This window comes from Mycteria americana, chromosome 16, assembly GCF_035582795.1.
Source record: "Mycteria americana isolate JAX WOST 10 ecotype Jacksonville Zoo and Gardens chromosome 16, USCA_MyAme_1.0, whole genome shotgun sequence".
Classification (NCBI taxonomy): Eukaryota; Metazoa; Chordata; class Aves; order Ciconiiformes; family Ciconiidae; genus Mycteria; species Mycteria americana.
The window spans coordinates 6,247,641-6,260,639 of record NC_134380.1 but is presented as its reverse complement, the minus strand read 5'-3'; the positions used below and the strand labels follow the sequence as shown (position 1 = coordinate 6,260,639).

At 43.6% G+C, this 12,999-nt stretch overlaps 1 protein-coding gene across 5 annotated transcripts in view; it reads left to right on the top strand.

Annotated features, from left to right (window-relative positions):
* The window catches only part of UNK (unk zinc finger), a 42,887-nt gene extending 33,663 nt beyond the window's left edge, over positions 1–9,224 (top strand). For 3 of the 5 annotated variants that reach the window (XM_075519152.1, XM_075519148.1, XM_075519149.1), the window contains 6 exons: positions 515–689; positions 1,838–1,939; positions 3,434–3,622; positions 6,550–6,731; positions 7,281–7,538; positions 7,944–9,224. In XM_075519152.1, the coding sequence (XP_075375267.1) occupies positions 515–689; positions 1,838–1,939; positions 3,434–3,622; positions 6,550–6,731; positions 7,281–7,538; positions 7,944–8,099 (1,062 nt within the window). In that variant the 3' untranslated portion in view covers positions 8,100–9,224. The remainder of the gene's footprint in view (positions 1–514; positions 690–1,837; positions 1,940–3,433; positions 3,623–6,549; positions 6,732–7,280; positions 7,539–7,943) is intronic. The other 2 variants (XM_075519150.1, XM_075519151.1) reach the window with 2 other exon arrangements.
* Positions 9,225–12,999: the final 3,775 nt, after the last annotated feature.

Here is a 12,999-nt window from a genome sequence, read left to right as displayed (position 1 = left end):
TGCTGGAGAGGTTATTTGTGAATGGCTTAGACCTGTGTGAATTCAGGACAGATTCATAGGCCTGGACTGTGCTGGAGAGAGTCTCCAAATTACAGAAAATTGAGCTGGAATGGGTCTCTGGAGTCATCTAAGTTCAAGGATTCAGCAAAGAGAATTTAATATCGGGTTCTAAGTCGTGTGCTGAACTAAGTCTGAATGAGTGATTGTGTGACCCATCCCTATGATTGCATGCAACCTGTGGGTCACAGGAGTTAATTCTGGGACAGCCTGAAGGATGTTTGTAATACTGGGGGGGGGCGCGGGCAGCGGCGAACAGTCAGCAGAAATTAAAGAAAAGCTGTTAATCTCTCCCCCACCCCCAGCCCAGTAGTAGCACCAGCCATCTGTCAGGTTGGAAGCAGGCAGGAACAGGTTTGCTGCTGATCTTTGGCTCATTCCTGCATGTTTCTGAAGGGATTCTTCTACAAAGATGTTTTATTTCCTACCTCTTTCCCTTTTAAAACTCTTGTTTCAGGACATACTGGGTATTCTCCCAGTGGGGAGCCCGCTGACATCCAGCATCTCCTCTAGTATCACCTCCAGTCTGGCTGCAACGCCACCAAGCCCTGCCGGCACCAGCAGCATACCAGGCATGAATGCCAATGCCCTTCCTTTCTACCCAACCAGTGACACCGTTGAGTCTGTCATAGGTAACTTTGCCTTTTTTACTTATGCTAATAGGGCTTCCTCAGACGTGGATCACCAGGTATGAGACTTGGAATAGCCATGGGTGTTCCAGTGAACTCCAGTTTTTCGTCTCTGTCAGTGTTGGCAAATTCCTGAGGCTGTAAGCTTTTTCTGTGACTGTGACACATCTGATGTTTTCTGCAGGTCATTACGGATGAAATTCACCCATGGGACCAACAGAAGGCCTCTGAGCCACTTATTCAGAATGTCAGATGGTGTAAAGGGCCTTAGTTTTAGGCTTGTCAAAGTGACAAAGAGGTCTTGGAGTAGGCAGGAAATCAGAGGGGCATTTTCCACAGTTACAACCCCTTACATTCTAAATTACAATTTTATAGCAAGGGCTACCACCAGGTAGATTGCAAGGACTTGCCCTTCATAGAGTGTGGGACAGAGGCTGTAAGAAAAAGGAGAACAGGAGAGTCTAGTGAGTGGAATTGCTCCTTTTAGATTTTTTTTGGTCACCTGGCTGTGGTTTTTTTGTTTTGTTGTTTTTCTTTTAATCTAATGTTTCTGAGGTGATCTCACTAATTTGTTAAAAGTAATAATAGAAATGAGTGGGCATGTGTGGGATGGAATTATATTGATCATGATTAGTGATGAGGCATGTTCAAATAGATAGAACATTTGCAGGCATTCATAAGCTTTCTTTATTTTATCCCATCTTTGAACCTCAGAGATGATTTTCAAGTGTTCCCTTCTACTGGTATTTCTTTTCTCAGTGGCTCTTCAGCAAAGTAGGGATAAAGCACAAACCAGACCCAGACATGTCATAAGCCAGTGTTATTGCATATTATGGACAGACTTGAAAGAGCAGTTTGAGGAAGACTTATGGGAACTACTGTTATTTCATCAAATTTTTGTTTTCATATAACATTTGGGAATACTTTGAGACAAAAAGAAATCAGATCAGGCAAAAGAACCTGAGCTGAAAAGCTGCCCATGACACTTCTGCCAAACCATTTAAGAACAGCATTGCACAGGGCGGAGAGTAGGGCTGTGCAGACTGACAAATAGAGAGCGAAGGCTCCTCTGCATGTAGGCTCTTTGGGCCATCCTATCTCTTGAAGTTGTTGGTCCTTTATAACATAATTGGTACCTCTGTGTCTGGCAGAGTCTGCCTTGGATGACCTGGACCTGAATGAATTCGGAGTGGCTGCCCTGGAGAAGACATTTGACAGCAGCACAGTGCCCCACACGAGTGGCATCATGATAGGTACATGAAAGCAACAGAGCTTTCTTTATCTTCTGCCAAGCAGTGTTGCCCAGTCACCTCAGTGGAGCCAGCCCAACAAAGCTCTAAAACCAGTCCCAAAATAACATTGGTTAAAACAGCAATTATAACAAATTCTGGCAACCACTGAGCATCTTTGAAGTGAAAGCTTGCCCTTACTGACTAGCAGAGCTGAGTTCTTGCCATTGGGCCCAGGTGTCTTTGGGATGTTTCTTGAGACTGAATGGGACTTGCTTGATTTTTTTTTTTTTTTCTTTCCTTTTTTAAGTGTGTAAGTAGATTCTAGAAGGTATCTGGTACCTTTAAAAACAGGCCAAAGTAAAACAATTTGCATCTTAAGCAGAAAACTCTCCCTAGCAGTAACAGGAAACTCACTGACCTGGTAATGTTATCCATCTGTCACAGAACATGATCATGGTCTGCTGATTTGATTCCTGTAATGTCTGTCTCATTTTAATACGTGGAGGTAGGCTAAGGCCTCTTCTACCTGTCTCTAATGAGTGTCCAGGGAAAAACAAAATGTCTCGTAGCTTTTTGGAAGTGGCTGTAGTTTCTGGCTACCCTTGCTGTGTGAGACAGGTTTTGAATGAGAGCTAACTTTGGTGGTCTGAAGGTTTCCAAGGGAACTACATTGCCTGGAGCTGTACTGAGGTAGGAAGGGACCTGTGGAAGGAATCCTAAAGAACATCACTTCCATTTCCCTGCCAAAGATAAGAGCCTGATTGGGGAGTTTACTGTGCATGTCTGCTGATAGCCCTGCTTCTGCTGCTACCCATCTGCAGTGGCTTAGACATACTCCACGCTGCTTTTCCCTCTGTTCATGTCAGGTCTGGGTGTTACCTGGTTATCTTCTAAGAAGGAGATCAGGAAAGGGTGGGGAGCATGGCTGAGATCTCCCTCAATCTGTGTGTGGCAGACGGAATGACCTCTTGTGCAAGGGAATTGTGATCTCTTTGGAGGCTGGGCTATTTGGGGGTTTTTATTACGGATAGATCCAGGCACTCAAGTATGTCTAAAATGACTAAAGCTAGTCACTGATTTTTAGTGCTTAAGATAATGACCTGACCCAGCATGATAGTCTTCTCACTACAGGCTGTTTGGAAGTATTAAAGGCAGAGGCACATGTTTTAGAAGTGAATTTTTCATTACAGAGTATTTCACCAGTTACCAAATTCATCTCCTCTGGACTGATAGGGACTGAACTCTGCTCAGAAAACCTTTTGTTGCTTTGGCCGATGAAGAGTAGTCCATTGAACTCTGGAGGGTCTTAACCTATGTGGTTCATGGGATGGCAGCTTCAGTGCTCTTCTTAAAGACTGAGAGGGGAATGAAACATGATGAGAAGCGGAGGGAGTCCCGAGGGGCTTAGGAAGGCGAGAGGGAAGCTAACGCCGCCTGCTCTGAACCCCTGCGCTGTGCTCTGGCCCATACTTCATGGTCATACATAGCCATCCTCTCTGTGTGTTCTTTGTCCAGGTGGGAGTTTGCTGCAAAGTTCTGCTCCTGTAAATATCCCCGGGTCCCTTGGAAGCTCTGCCTCCTTTCACTCTGCCTCTCCTTCTCCACCGGTCAGCCTCTCATCGCATTTCCTCCATCAGCCCCAGGGACACTTAAGCCAATCAGAAAACACGTTCCTGGGGACATCAGCTTCTCATGGATCATTAGGTAAATGCACAGTGTGTGTGTCCCATGTACATGCCTGTCTGTGCCATGTAAGTATTTTCTTTTAAGTTAGCTTTAATTTTAATGTATTTCACTGCTGCCATTTGTATTTCTTCTTCCCATGAGAACAGCAACAGAACTAGAAGCTGCTTTACCAAAAATCATCTAATACCTTGTGAGCAATTTCCTCTACTTCCCATGTTTCTAGGCTGAGAAAGAGACAGATAGGTTAAATGACTTGCTCTGATGATGCCTTTCAGGGAAAAGAGCTCTGCCTTTTCCTGCCAACAATGCTGTGCTGAGACTTCACTTTTATATGAAAGAGTTGGGTCCTCAGCTTTGCTTAGTTAAGGTGGGGATTGCAGTTTGCCCTTGGGACTGCTTGTAGGTCAGATTGGCTTCTGGGAGCTCTAGAACAGACTTGGGTCATTGTAATTTTTTCTCTTATTTGGCACGCTGCATGCAGTTTTGCAGTATGGACTTGGCAAAAAGTTAGTGTTCCAGCTTTGTCCCCTTTGCTCCTGCCCCACATATGAGGATCTGTTTCCTGTATGAGGGACTGTGGAGGGATGAGAAATTGCTTTGGAGCTTCAGCTGTATCAGGCAGAACTGGGAACTGAGGGACAAAATCTATTTTATTATCAAGATGCAGGGTTACCTTGAGAAGTAAAACTGTTTGGGCTCAAGGCTACAGTGACACTCGCTCTGCTGATTTCTGTTAGTAACAGTAAATATTAGTTCTCTCTCTTGATACTAGATATAAATGCTTCTTCAAATTTGAGATACACTTTAATCTTTAATATTCAGCTTAACCTAATAAAATGATGACATGCTTTTGTAATCTGTTTGTGCATGCACTTATCTCTGTAACAGCATCGCTTGTTTGCATAGGCCAAACCCTGCTTCCGTGCCTTGTGATTGCGATTTGTTTGGCTTTAACAGCCTTTACAATTACTGTAATAAGAAAAGAGACATCAGAGGGTATCTCTGCTATTAATTAGTGTTGAGGCTGGCTGTTCATCCCAAATTCAGTAAGAAAAGGAAAACTTGCTGATAAGGCCTGCTTTTAATTTCAGAAGAAACAAGTTAAGCAATTATATTTGTACTGACTATGTAGTTATACAAATAAAAAAACCAAAGACATGCAGGAAATTCACAAATGCATTTAAATACTTGATTTTTTTTTTTTTTTTAAGAAAAAAGATATTTTCCTGTAGTACAACAAAACCATTTTTGCTGAGGTTTTGATAAGATATAAACAGTAACCTAGCAGTTGGGAATCTGGAATCTGTCTGTTCCGTGTGACTTACTGAATGCACATAAGTTAGTGTGTAGTGTGTGTAGTTATTACTTATTTGTATTGCAATTGAGTTAAAAATACCTAGTCCTGGGCTAGTTCCCACTGTGCTAGATGCAAAATGTGCAGAGAAGGCATTCCTGACCAAAGGGGCTTGCTACTTCAAATGTGAAATGAGAACAGCAGGTGGAGAGAGTAAAAAGAAAAGATGGGTTAAGCGCGGTCAGCATTATGGCAGAATTTGTGGCTTGCCAGCATCCTGCTTAGTGCTTGATTCCCTTTCAAGAAAACTGGAGCTTTAAAGACAAAATGTGAGTTGAGGTTCCATTAAAACTTCTTGCTCTCAACTGAGCATGCTTCAGAGCAGCTGAAATAGATCTATGGTAAGTGGCTTGAGCCACTGAAGGGCCTTTGTTGCTCTGCTAAATGAGTTGTTAATGGACGTAAGCCCTTAGTGAAGACAAGTTACTATTTTTCTGCTGTATTTTTTTGTAACTGTTGGTGTCTTGGCTGGTACTAAATGGGAAGTAAGTGGTGCTGCGTTAGCCCTCAGTGAGAGGCCATTGGCTCCAGGGCTTGCTTGCAGACACAGTCAGTTCGACTGCTGTAAGATCAAAATTACCAAATGCAACTAGATTTAGGAATGTCCACACCCCGTGGTGAGCACCGCTAAATAAAAATGACTCTTACATCAAACCATTGCATGTCTGTGTGCGTAAGAGTCCATATCACTCAGTAGTTCTGTCTTGATATGAGCTTTTCCTACTAGTTCTCCCCTGAGTGCAAAGTGTGGATGCTTATTTCAAGTAAAAATATTTTTGTTATTAAAAGAGTACAAACCTCGGCGTCTGTGAAAAATAGCCAGTTTTGTTCATAACTAGTTTTCTACTGCTTTGTCTCCTATGCCTTGAATTTCTTCCTGAAAAGAGAAATTATTTGAACAAGCTAAAATAGGGAAGTGGTTGGTTAGTTTTCTCTGGTGCCAATCGCTAGCTTTATGCTAGAAATCTGCAGGGGATGAAGCTGATGTATATACTATTGCCTCCACTTGTTTATGAACAGGGTTTTCCAGTTAGTGCTGTTTCTTGTGTATGCAAACAGTAATGACGTTGGTGCATTTTAGTCTTAGTGTTTGGGAAGTGAGATTCCTTTTCTAAGCACCAACCTGAGGAGACAAAACCAGAAGTTTTCTTAGGGTAAAATGTGAGAGAAAGCACCACCTGGGTTGGCTGTGTGAACCAATCTGTTCACCAACACTGATGGCTGTGCTGCACAGAAAAGTGGGAAGGTAGTAAGCAGTTCAGAGGTTCTCATATGAGAAGGGGGATTCAAGCTGGTAGTCAGCTCTGCTGTAAAATAGATGCTTCTAAAAAAAGCCTGGTTCAAAAGTTGCCTCCACCCAGTTTCTTGGGTCCTCCCTGTATCATTAAAGATGAGGCCTAATGGTGTGAAACTTCCCCTATAAAGTCCCTCCATGATGGACTTCTGGGTCCTGGGGATGAAAGTAATTCTTAAGATGATCTTCTCTTTCCTATGTATACACTTTCAAATCCCGGATTTCACAGGGGTAGGGAGGAAATGGGGAAATTGCCAGCACCTGTGACATAACCCTCTCTATTTCCCTGTGAAACAGGTTTAAATGGGATGAACAGCAGCATATGGGAACACTTTGCTTCAGGGAGTTTTTCGCCCAGTACCTCACCTGCATTTCTGTCAGGTCCAGGTGCTGCGGAGCTGGCACGGCTAAGACAAGAACTGGATGAAGCCAACAGCACAATAAAGCAGTGGGAAGACTCTTGGAAACAAGCCAAACAGGTACTTGAGCAACTCCTGAGAAGAGGGATTAGGGAGTGTAAAGGAGTAGGAGAGTGTCAGTCTTTCAACAGGAGCTTTCCAGACACTGAGGTGATGGGAAGAGCTGTAGGTTTTACAAACAGATTCTCTTAAGCATTCTTATTCTTTCTTCTGCCTTGGAAAGGGGGACTGAATCACTATGCCTGATGTGTTCAGATGCTGGACGTGTAAGCCCAGGTGTCATAACAGATGCACTGAGGTGCTTGACGGTTTTTCAGACCTGGCAGTTGACTTAGATCCATGACAATTTGCTGGTGTGCAAAGTTCATCCTCTTAACCGTGTGAGCCAATTATGTAGGACCACAGCCCAATCAGATGGGGCATCTGGAATGAGCAGCGCTTTGAAGCAAAGCTCCGAGGATGTTTCAGAATTTGGGAACAGGGCAGATTGGACAGAACATGCTCCTGATGAGGAGTGTATGGAAATGGATATTTTTGCCTGAGATTCTCTCTTGGAGGCTGACCGAGTTTTCAGACTGCTTCTTTTACCCTCTTTGTTGAAACTTGTAGGCTTGTGATGCTTGGAAAAAGGAGGCAGAGGAAGCAAATGATCGCGCCAACACAGCTAACATGGAATGTGAACTGGCCCGGGAGCAGAGGGAAGCCTTGGAGCTGCAAGTGAAGAAACTGCAGGAGGAGCTGGAGAGGATCCACACAGGCCAGGACCCTCAGTTTCTGCGCTCCTTCTCTGACCTGGAAACACTCTCGCTCTCTTCACTTTACACCCTTCAGAAACAGCTGCGGGCAAACCTGGAGAAAGTCGATAAGGTGAGTGCCAGGGCTTTGCAGGGCAGGGCCTTGTTCTCTCTGCTCCTACAGATCATAGCGTTTTTCCCTTTTTTTAATACAGCCAGAAATCAGCAGCCTATCAAAGCAATTCCATGTGGATGTAGCCAAAGTGAGTTTTAGCCAGCTTACAGAAAATACATACCTCTTCTTTGTGCATAAAGTACAGAGTTTAAGTCAATCAAAGTTGCTCTGTTGATCCTAAAGGTCCTAAAAGACATCATGCTGTGCTGCTTTGCTTTTGCTTCAGAAGATGAATGGGCAGACAGCTGCAAGTCTGTCCCCTGCTGCCTCCTTGCTGTTCCCCAAACTACGTAGCACAGGACAGGAGCCCTTTTGCTTTGTGACTTTGATGCTTATGTTTTGCCCTGTCCCCCTCTCTTGCAGGCGGTATTTCAGATGCAGTCAGTGAAATGCCTTAAGTGTCAGGAGGAGAACCGGGTGGTGTTACCGTGCCAACATGCAGTGCTGTGTGAAACGTGCGCCGAGGAGGGCGAGTGCCCCATCTGCCATCCCAACAGGCCCCACTCTCTCCAGTCGTGACCTTCCAAGGACACTTGTTCTAATCATATCGTATAGAACTTTTTAACTTTATACATACGTACATATATATGTATGTGTACATATATATATGTATGTGTATATATATATATGTATATATGTGTGTGTATGTGCATGTTTGTGTATGTATATATATGCACACACACACACATACACACATAAAACAAAAATTAGTTGCAGAGCACTTTTTAATATTTTACATCCCGTATCTAAACTGCCCCTCACCCGTGCCCCACTAATTCTAACTCTTGAGGAACTTTGAGAGCTGTTTTTAATACAGATCAAAGGGCCATTTGCAAAGAGTCTGTGTTTCTCCTCTTTTCTATTTAGGTGATAACAAATTTTTGACTATTTCCAGAAGGATTTAGAGTGGGCAAGAGGGGCTTCCACGTGCTTTTCAGAGAAAGAGTTGAGATCACTGGGAGGATCGAGGTGGATTGAAACGACTTGTTTATGTCTTCGGTCTCCCTGCTCTTTCACTGACCCAGCTTGGTTAAAGCCGTCCTCCCTGATGGAAGCTCTGTTGGGTGCCTGCCTGGTGGGCCTCACGTTGCCGATCTCTGAATGTGCAGGAACTTTGTCTGTCATTTAATCAGCAAAGTTCGCTTTTTAAATTTTTTTTTACACTCTTTGTATATTTGTATGAAAAGAAGAAAAGAGGGAAAAAAATGTATTGGACCTAGAGCAAGCCAAGCCCCAAAATTCAGTGACTAGTGTTCATTGCTGATACAGCTAACATGTTCCAGGTCTGAGCAGCCTTAGAAGTATTGCCCTTGTGTCAGCTAAAGCCCTTTAGGAAAGAAATACGGATGCAGAGGTTAGTTCTCTCCAGGCACCCCTTTGTCTGGTGGCTATCTAGAGACTTTTTACTGTTTCAGACCAGATTAATTTTGTTTTAGCCACAGGGACCTGATTCATAGTCACTGCTGAAATGCATGAAACAATTCCAGGTAGTCTGAGGACACTTTTGTTGAACAGAGTCGATGTTGCCTGTGTCAGCACCTCAAGGATGGTTTGTGGACTACTGGGTCCAGAAGCCCTCATGCTGGAGATCATGTATGCCTGTGGTGATAGAGGAATTCCAGCATAACAAAGAAATGCCACCAGCTTAGCATAACAAAGAAATGCCACATGCTACCTGTCCAGTAGCTGAGCTTTCCTGTGACTTTCTTTACCAGTGTGTCCACTGGATTTTTACATCAGGTGGATTGCAGTAACCTGCTGGGATCTCAACCAAAAGGCCACTCAGTTGACTAAACATTTTTATTTTGCACAGGGATGCTGCCTGCGCTACCCCTCCCTGACCTGGAAAAGCACTGGAACCTCCAGCAGCCCACTGTTGTAGGAAAACTGAATTTTTACCAGAGCCTCTCAGAAAGCTTCATATTTAATGCAAAGACATAATTAGGTTTGCTTCCATAATTCCGCCTTTCCTTTACATGGAAGGGGTTAATATGCATTCCCAGATGATCTCTTAAGTGCAGCTCTGTGTAGTTCTTTTTTATGTTTTTCCCATTAACTTGTTTTTGGGTTTTTTGGTAAAAATGCTTTTTTTTCCCATGTGTATTTTATTGTAACTAGCATCTTTTTTTTTTTTTTTAATTTTTTTAATGGAGAGACACTGTTGAGTGATTATTGTGGCTATGTTGTTTGGTTATAGCCTTTGAATGTCTGTGCCATGGGGCAGCACATCTGCCTTGGTCTGATCTTAAGGAAAGACCTTTTATTAAAATACGTGAACATTTCTTTTTTTAGAAAAAAAAAAAAAAAAGAAAAAAGTGGGGGGAGGAGGAAAAAGCCCAATTAAGATAAAAATTTACTAAAAAGCTTTTGTAACTAACTTAAATCATAGGAAATAAACTCTTGAATCAGGTCTTTAATATTTATAAGAACCAGAGCTGATCAGCCTGTTTTGGCTATTGGTTTGTAACACTTACTTTTTATTAGCATGGTGGTTTATCTGTTCTCCTGCCTCCCTGTGGGACTGGTCAGGGTGACACTGCCTTTGGCCAACCCTCTTTTCAGAACTACCCAGCGCCTGGCTCTGTGACTGCATCTGATTCCCACAGGGGCTCTTCACTTTGTCCCTTCTCATCAGATGAAGTTTGTCCACTGATGGCAGCTCTAGCTGTCTCAATAGGACCTCCAGTCACAGTGTGATGCAGGGCCCAGTTCCCATGGGGACACATTGCTTAGGCATGGGCGTACAAGGAAAATTCCAGGCCAGAGAAAGCACGTTTTTCCCTTTTGAGTAAAACAGTTTCTCTGTTTTAAAACTTACACTGAAGGACCAAAGACTTCAAAACTTCACCCATTTGTGGCCCTTAAAATTTTAACTTTCCATTGCCATGCTGCACTCGTGGCAGAACAGCCTGAAGGAATTAGCACTAGCCCCTTCCCTTGCCCCCACCCCAACATGTCTCAGCACTCTCTTTGCACAAGCACATAGACTGTTTCTCGCTTTCCTCTGGTTCTTTAAGAAACACTTCCTAAATTTAGGTTTCTATGAATTTGTTTGCTGCTTAAAAAAGAAAAAAAATCTGAAATGTGAATTATTTTCTTAAGCATCAGATGGAAAAGAGAACTTCATCTTTGACTATTTTGTGAATATTTGGGGGGGCCACTTATGTGACAATTTCGTAACTGAGTGAGGTGAGAGCAGGGGGAAAGGGCAGCATTTCTGACCCGCTCCAGCAGTTGTTACTGCCTGGGCCAGGCAGGAAGGATGAACCGTAGTCACAGCACTGCGTTTAAGGCTTAAGAGTCTGTGGTCAGCTTCTGTATGGTGTAAAAAGAGTCTTGTTGAAATAAACCTGGTGCTAATATGTACAGCCCCTGTAACGTACTGTCATGCTTCCTTCTGAAGCAGGAACTCCGTTTTACAGGACGCGCAGTAACACATCAGAACTAAGGGGGCTTTTTTGGCCAAGTCATGCTTCAAAATGAAGTTTTGGTACACAAGGCTTCTTGACGAGCAGCCCAGCTGGCTGTTGCTGAACAGCCGTGAACATGTCTGGGTCCTGCCTCTTCATACAGACTTCTTATTGGATGATGACATTTTCCTCCCCAAATTTTTAGGAGCTTTGGAAGTGTTGACCTCAGTGACTAATTCTGCAGGTCGGACACTTCTGAGCTAAGAGCTCGGGGAAGGGAGTCTTAATTGTGTTGTGAAAGCACGGTATCTTAAAGGTCAATAAACTTACGTTACTATGGAAAAACAATATAGAAGCAGATGGCTTAAGACAACACTCTCCTGGGTAGATAGATATCAAAAAGCAAGGCTAGAGCTGTAGATGATAGCCAGGAGCTGAAGAATTTTGGCATTGCTTTGGGCTAACAGGACCACTTGTAGATCATCTCCAGCCTTAGATGACATAGCCATGTGCCAGCTGTGGCGCAGGAGGGACCAGAGGAAAGTCTCAGAGCTGGAGCACAACATTTTCCTTAAGCAGACCACCCCCCCACCCCCCCCCCCCCCGCAAAGGGGAGTCGCTGCAGCTGATCCCCTGCCGAAGGGTTTTATACTTTCCGTACATCTCTGAAGCTGAACCTGAGCCACTTGCAAGGCTTGTGCAGCTGAGACAATGAAGAGAAGTCCTTACCCTGTGAGGAAGCCCGTAACACTGAACGGACTCAGTAATTCATTGCTGTAACACCAGCCTCCGCACCTCCTCTCTTTCTCCTTTTCCCCCATCTGAGAAGGAAGAATATTACTAGTGTTTTCCTCCAGAATTATAATAATCCTTGGAGTGATGGCCAACAGCAAAATAGATGTTACTGATGTAAAACCTAGTATTTTAAAGGTGAAGTATTCCTGCAAACTAGTGACTGCATCGGAGATATTTCTGGGGCTTCCCCACTCCGTAGCTTCCAATGTTAAAACAAAATAAATACCGTATACGTTTTAAAAATAATAATAATAATAATACACACTGCAGTATTTCTGGTGGCAATTTTTGACCAGTCTCTTCCCCGCTTTCCCCAGGAGGAAGGGCACTGGGCAGAAGCGCCCCTAGTCTGTGTAGAAGTTGGCAGAATGGTGATCGGTGGTGTGTAAAACGTGTTGTTGATTCCATGTATAGAACTGTGATTTCAGCTGTCGTTCTCTCGTACTCTGTAAATATGTGTTTTGGCTGTCGGAAACCTGGTTTAGACTCTTTTCTTGGCAGAGTGAATTTGCATGTGGGGCTGGAAAGAACTCAATCTGTGTCACAGTTTCCAAGGGCAGGACGGATTTTTTTTTAGAGGACAATAAATTTTTATTTTTTTGCTAAGAAAAAAAAATATATGATAAAGCAGTGTGTGCGTGTGTGTGTGCGCATGCGTGCCCAGGGTGTATGTGCAGCCTGCGCCCTGCTCTGGGGAGGTGTGGAGAAGTCTGTGCAGTGAAACCCTCAAAATAACAGATTTAATTAATCTCTGTGGCCAACTTTGCCTTCTCCCTTTCACACGACCAAGAATAATTCCTTCCTGAGCTCCCTTCTGGGTCAAGCCCCTTTTTCAGGGGGGTTGCCCTTCACCTTTATGATCAAGGTGCAATGGAAGAGGGGGAGAGTCGATGCGGTGCAGTTAGGTGGGGCAGAGACTCCTTTGAAAATGGCAAAACCACAGAGCAAAGAGTGTTTTCTTTCTTGATGTGGGCGAGAACTTATCTCTAAGCATCTCCCAGGAGAGGCAGGCTGGGTAGAGGTGAGCTCTGCCTGTGCCTGTGCAGCTGAGGGGAATATGAACATTTAAATCGTTACATACATGGTTTCATGCATTGGCAACCAAAAGAATATGCCTTACATATGGATCCAAGAACTACCTTTTATTTTTGGTCTAATTAATGCTTTAAAAATGCATCAACCACTTACCCTTAGTCCAATCACAACAATAATCT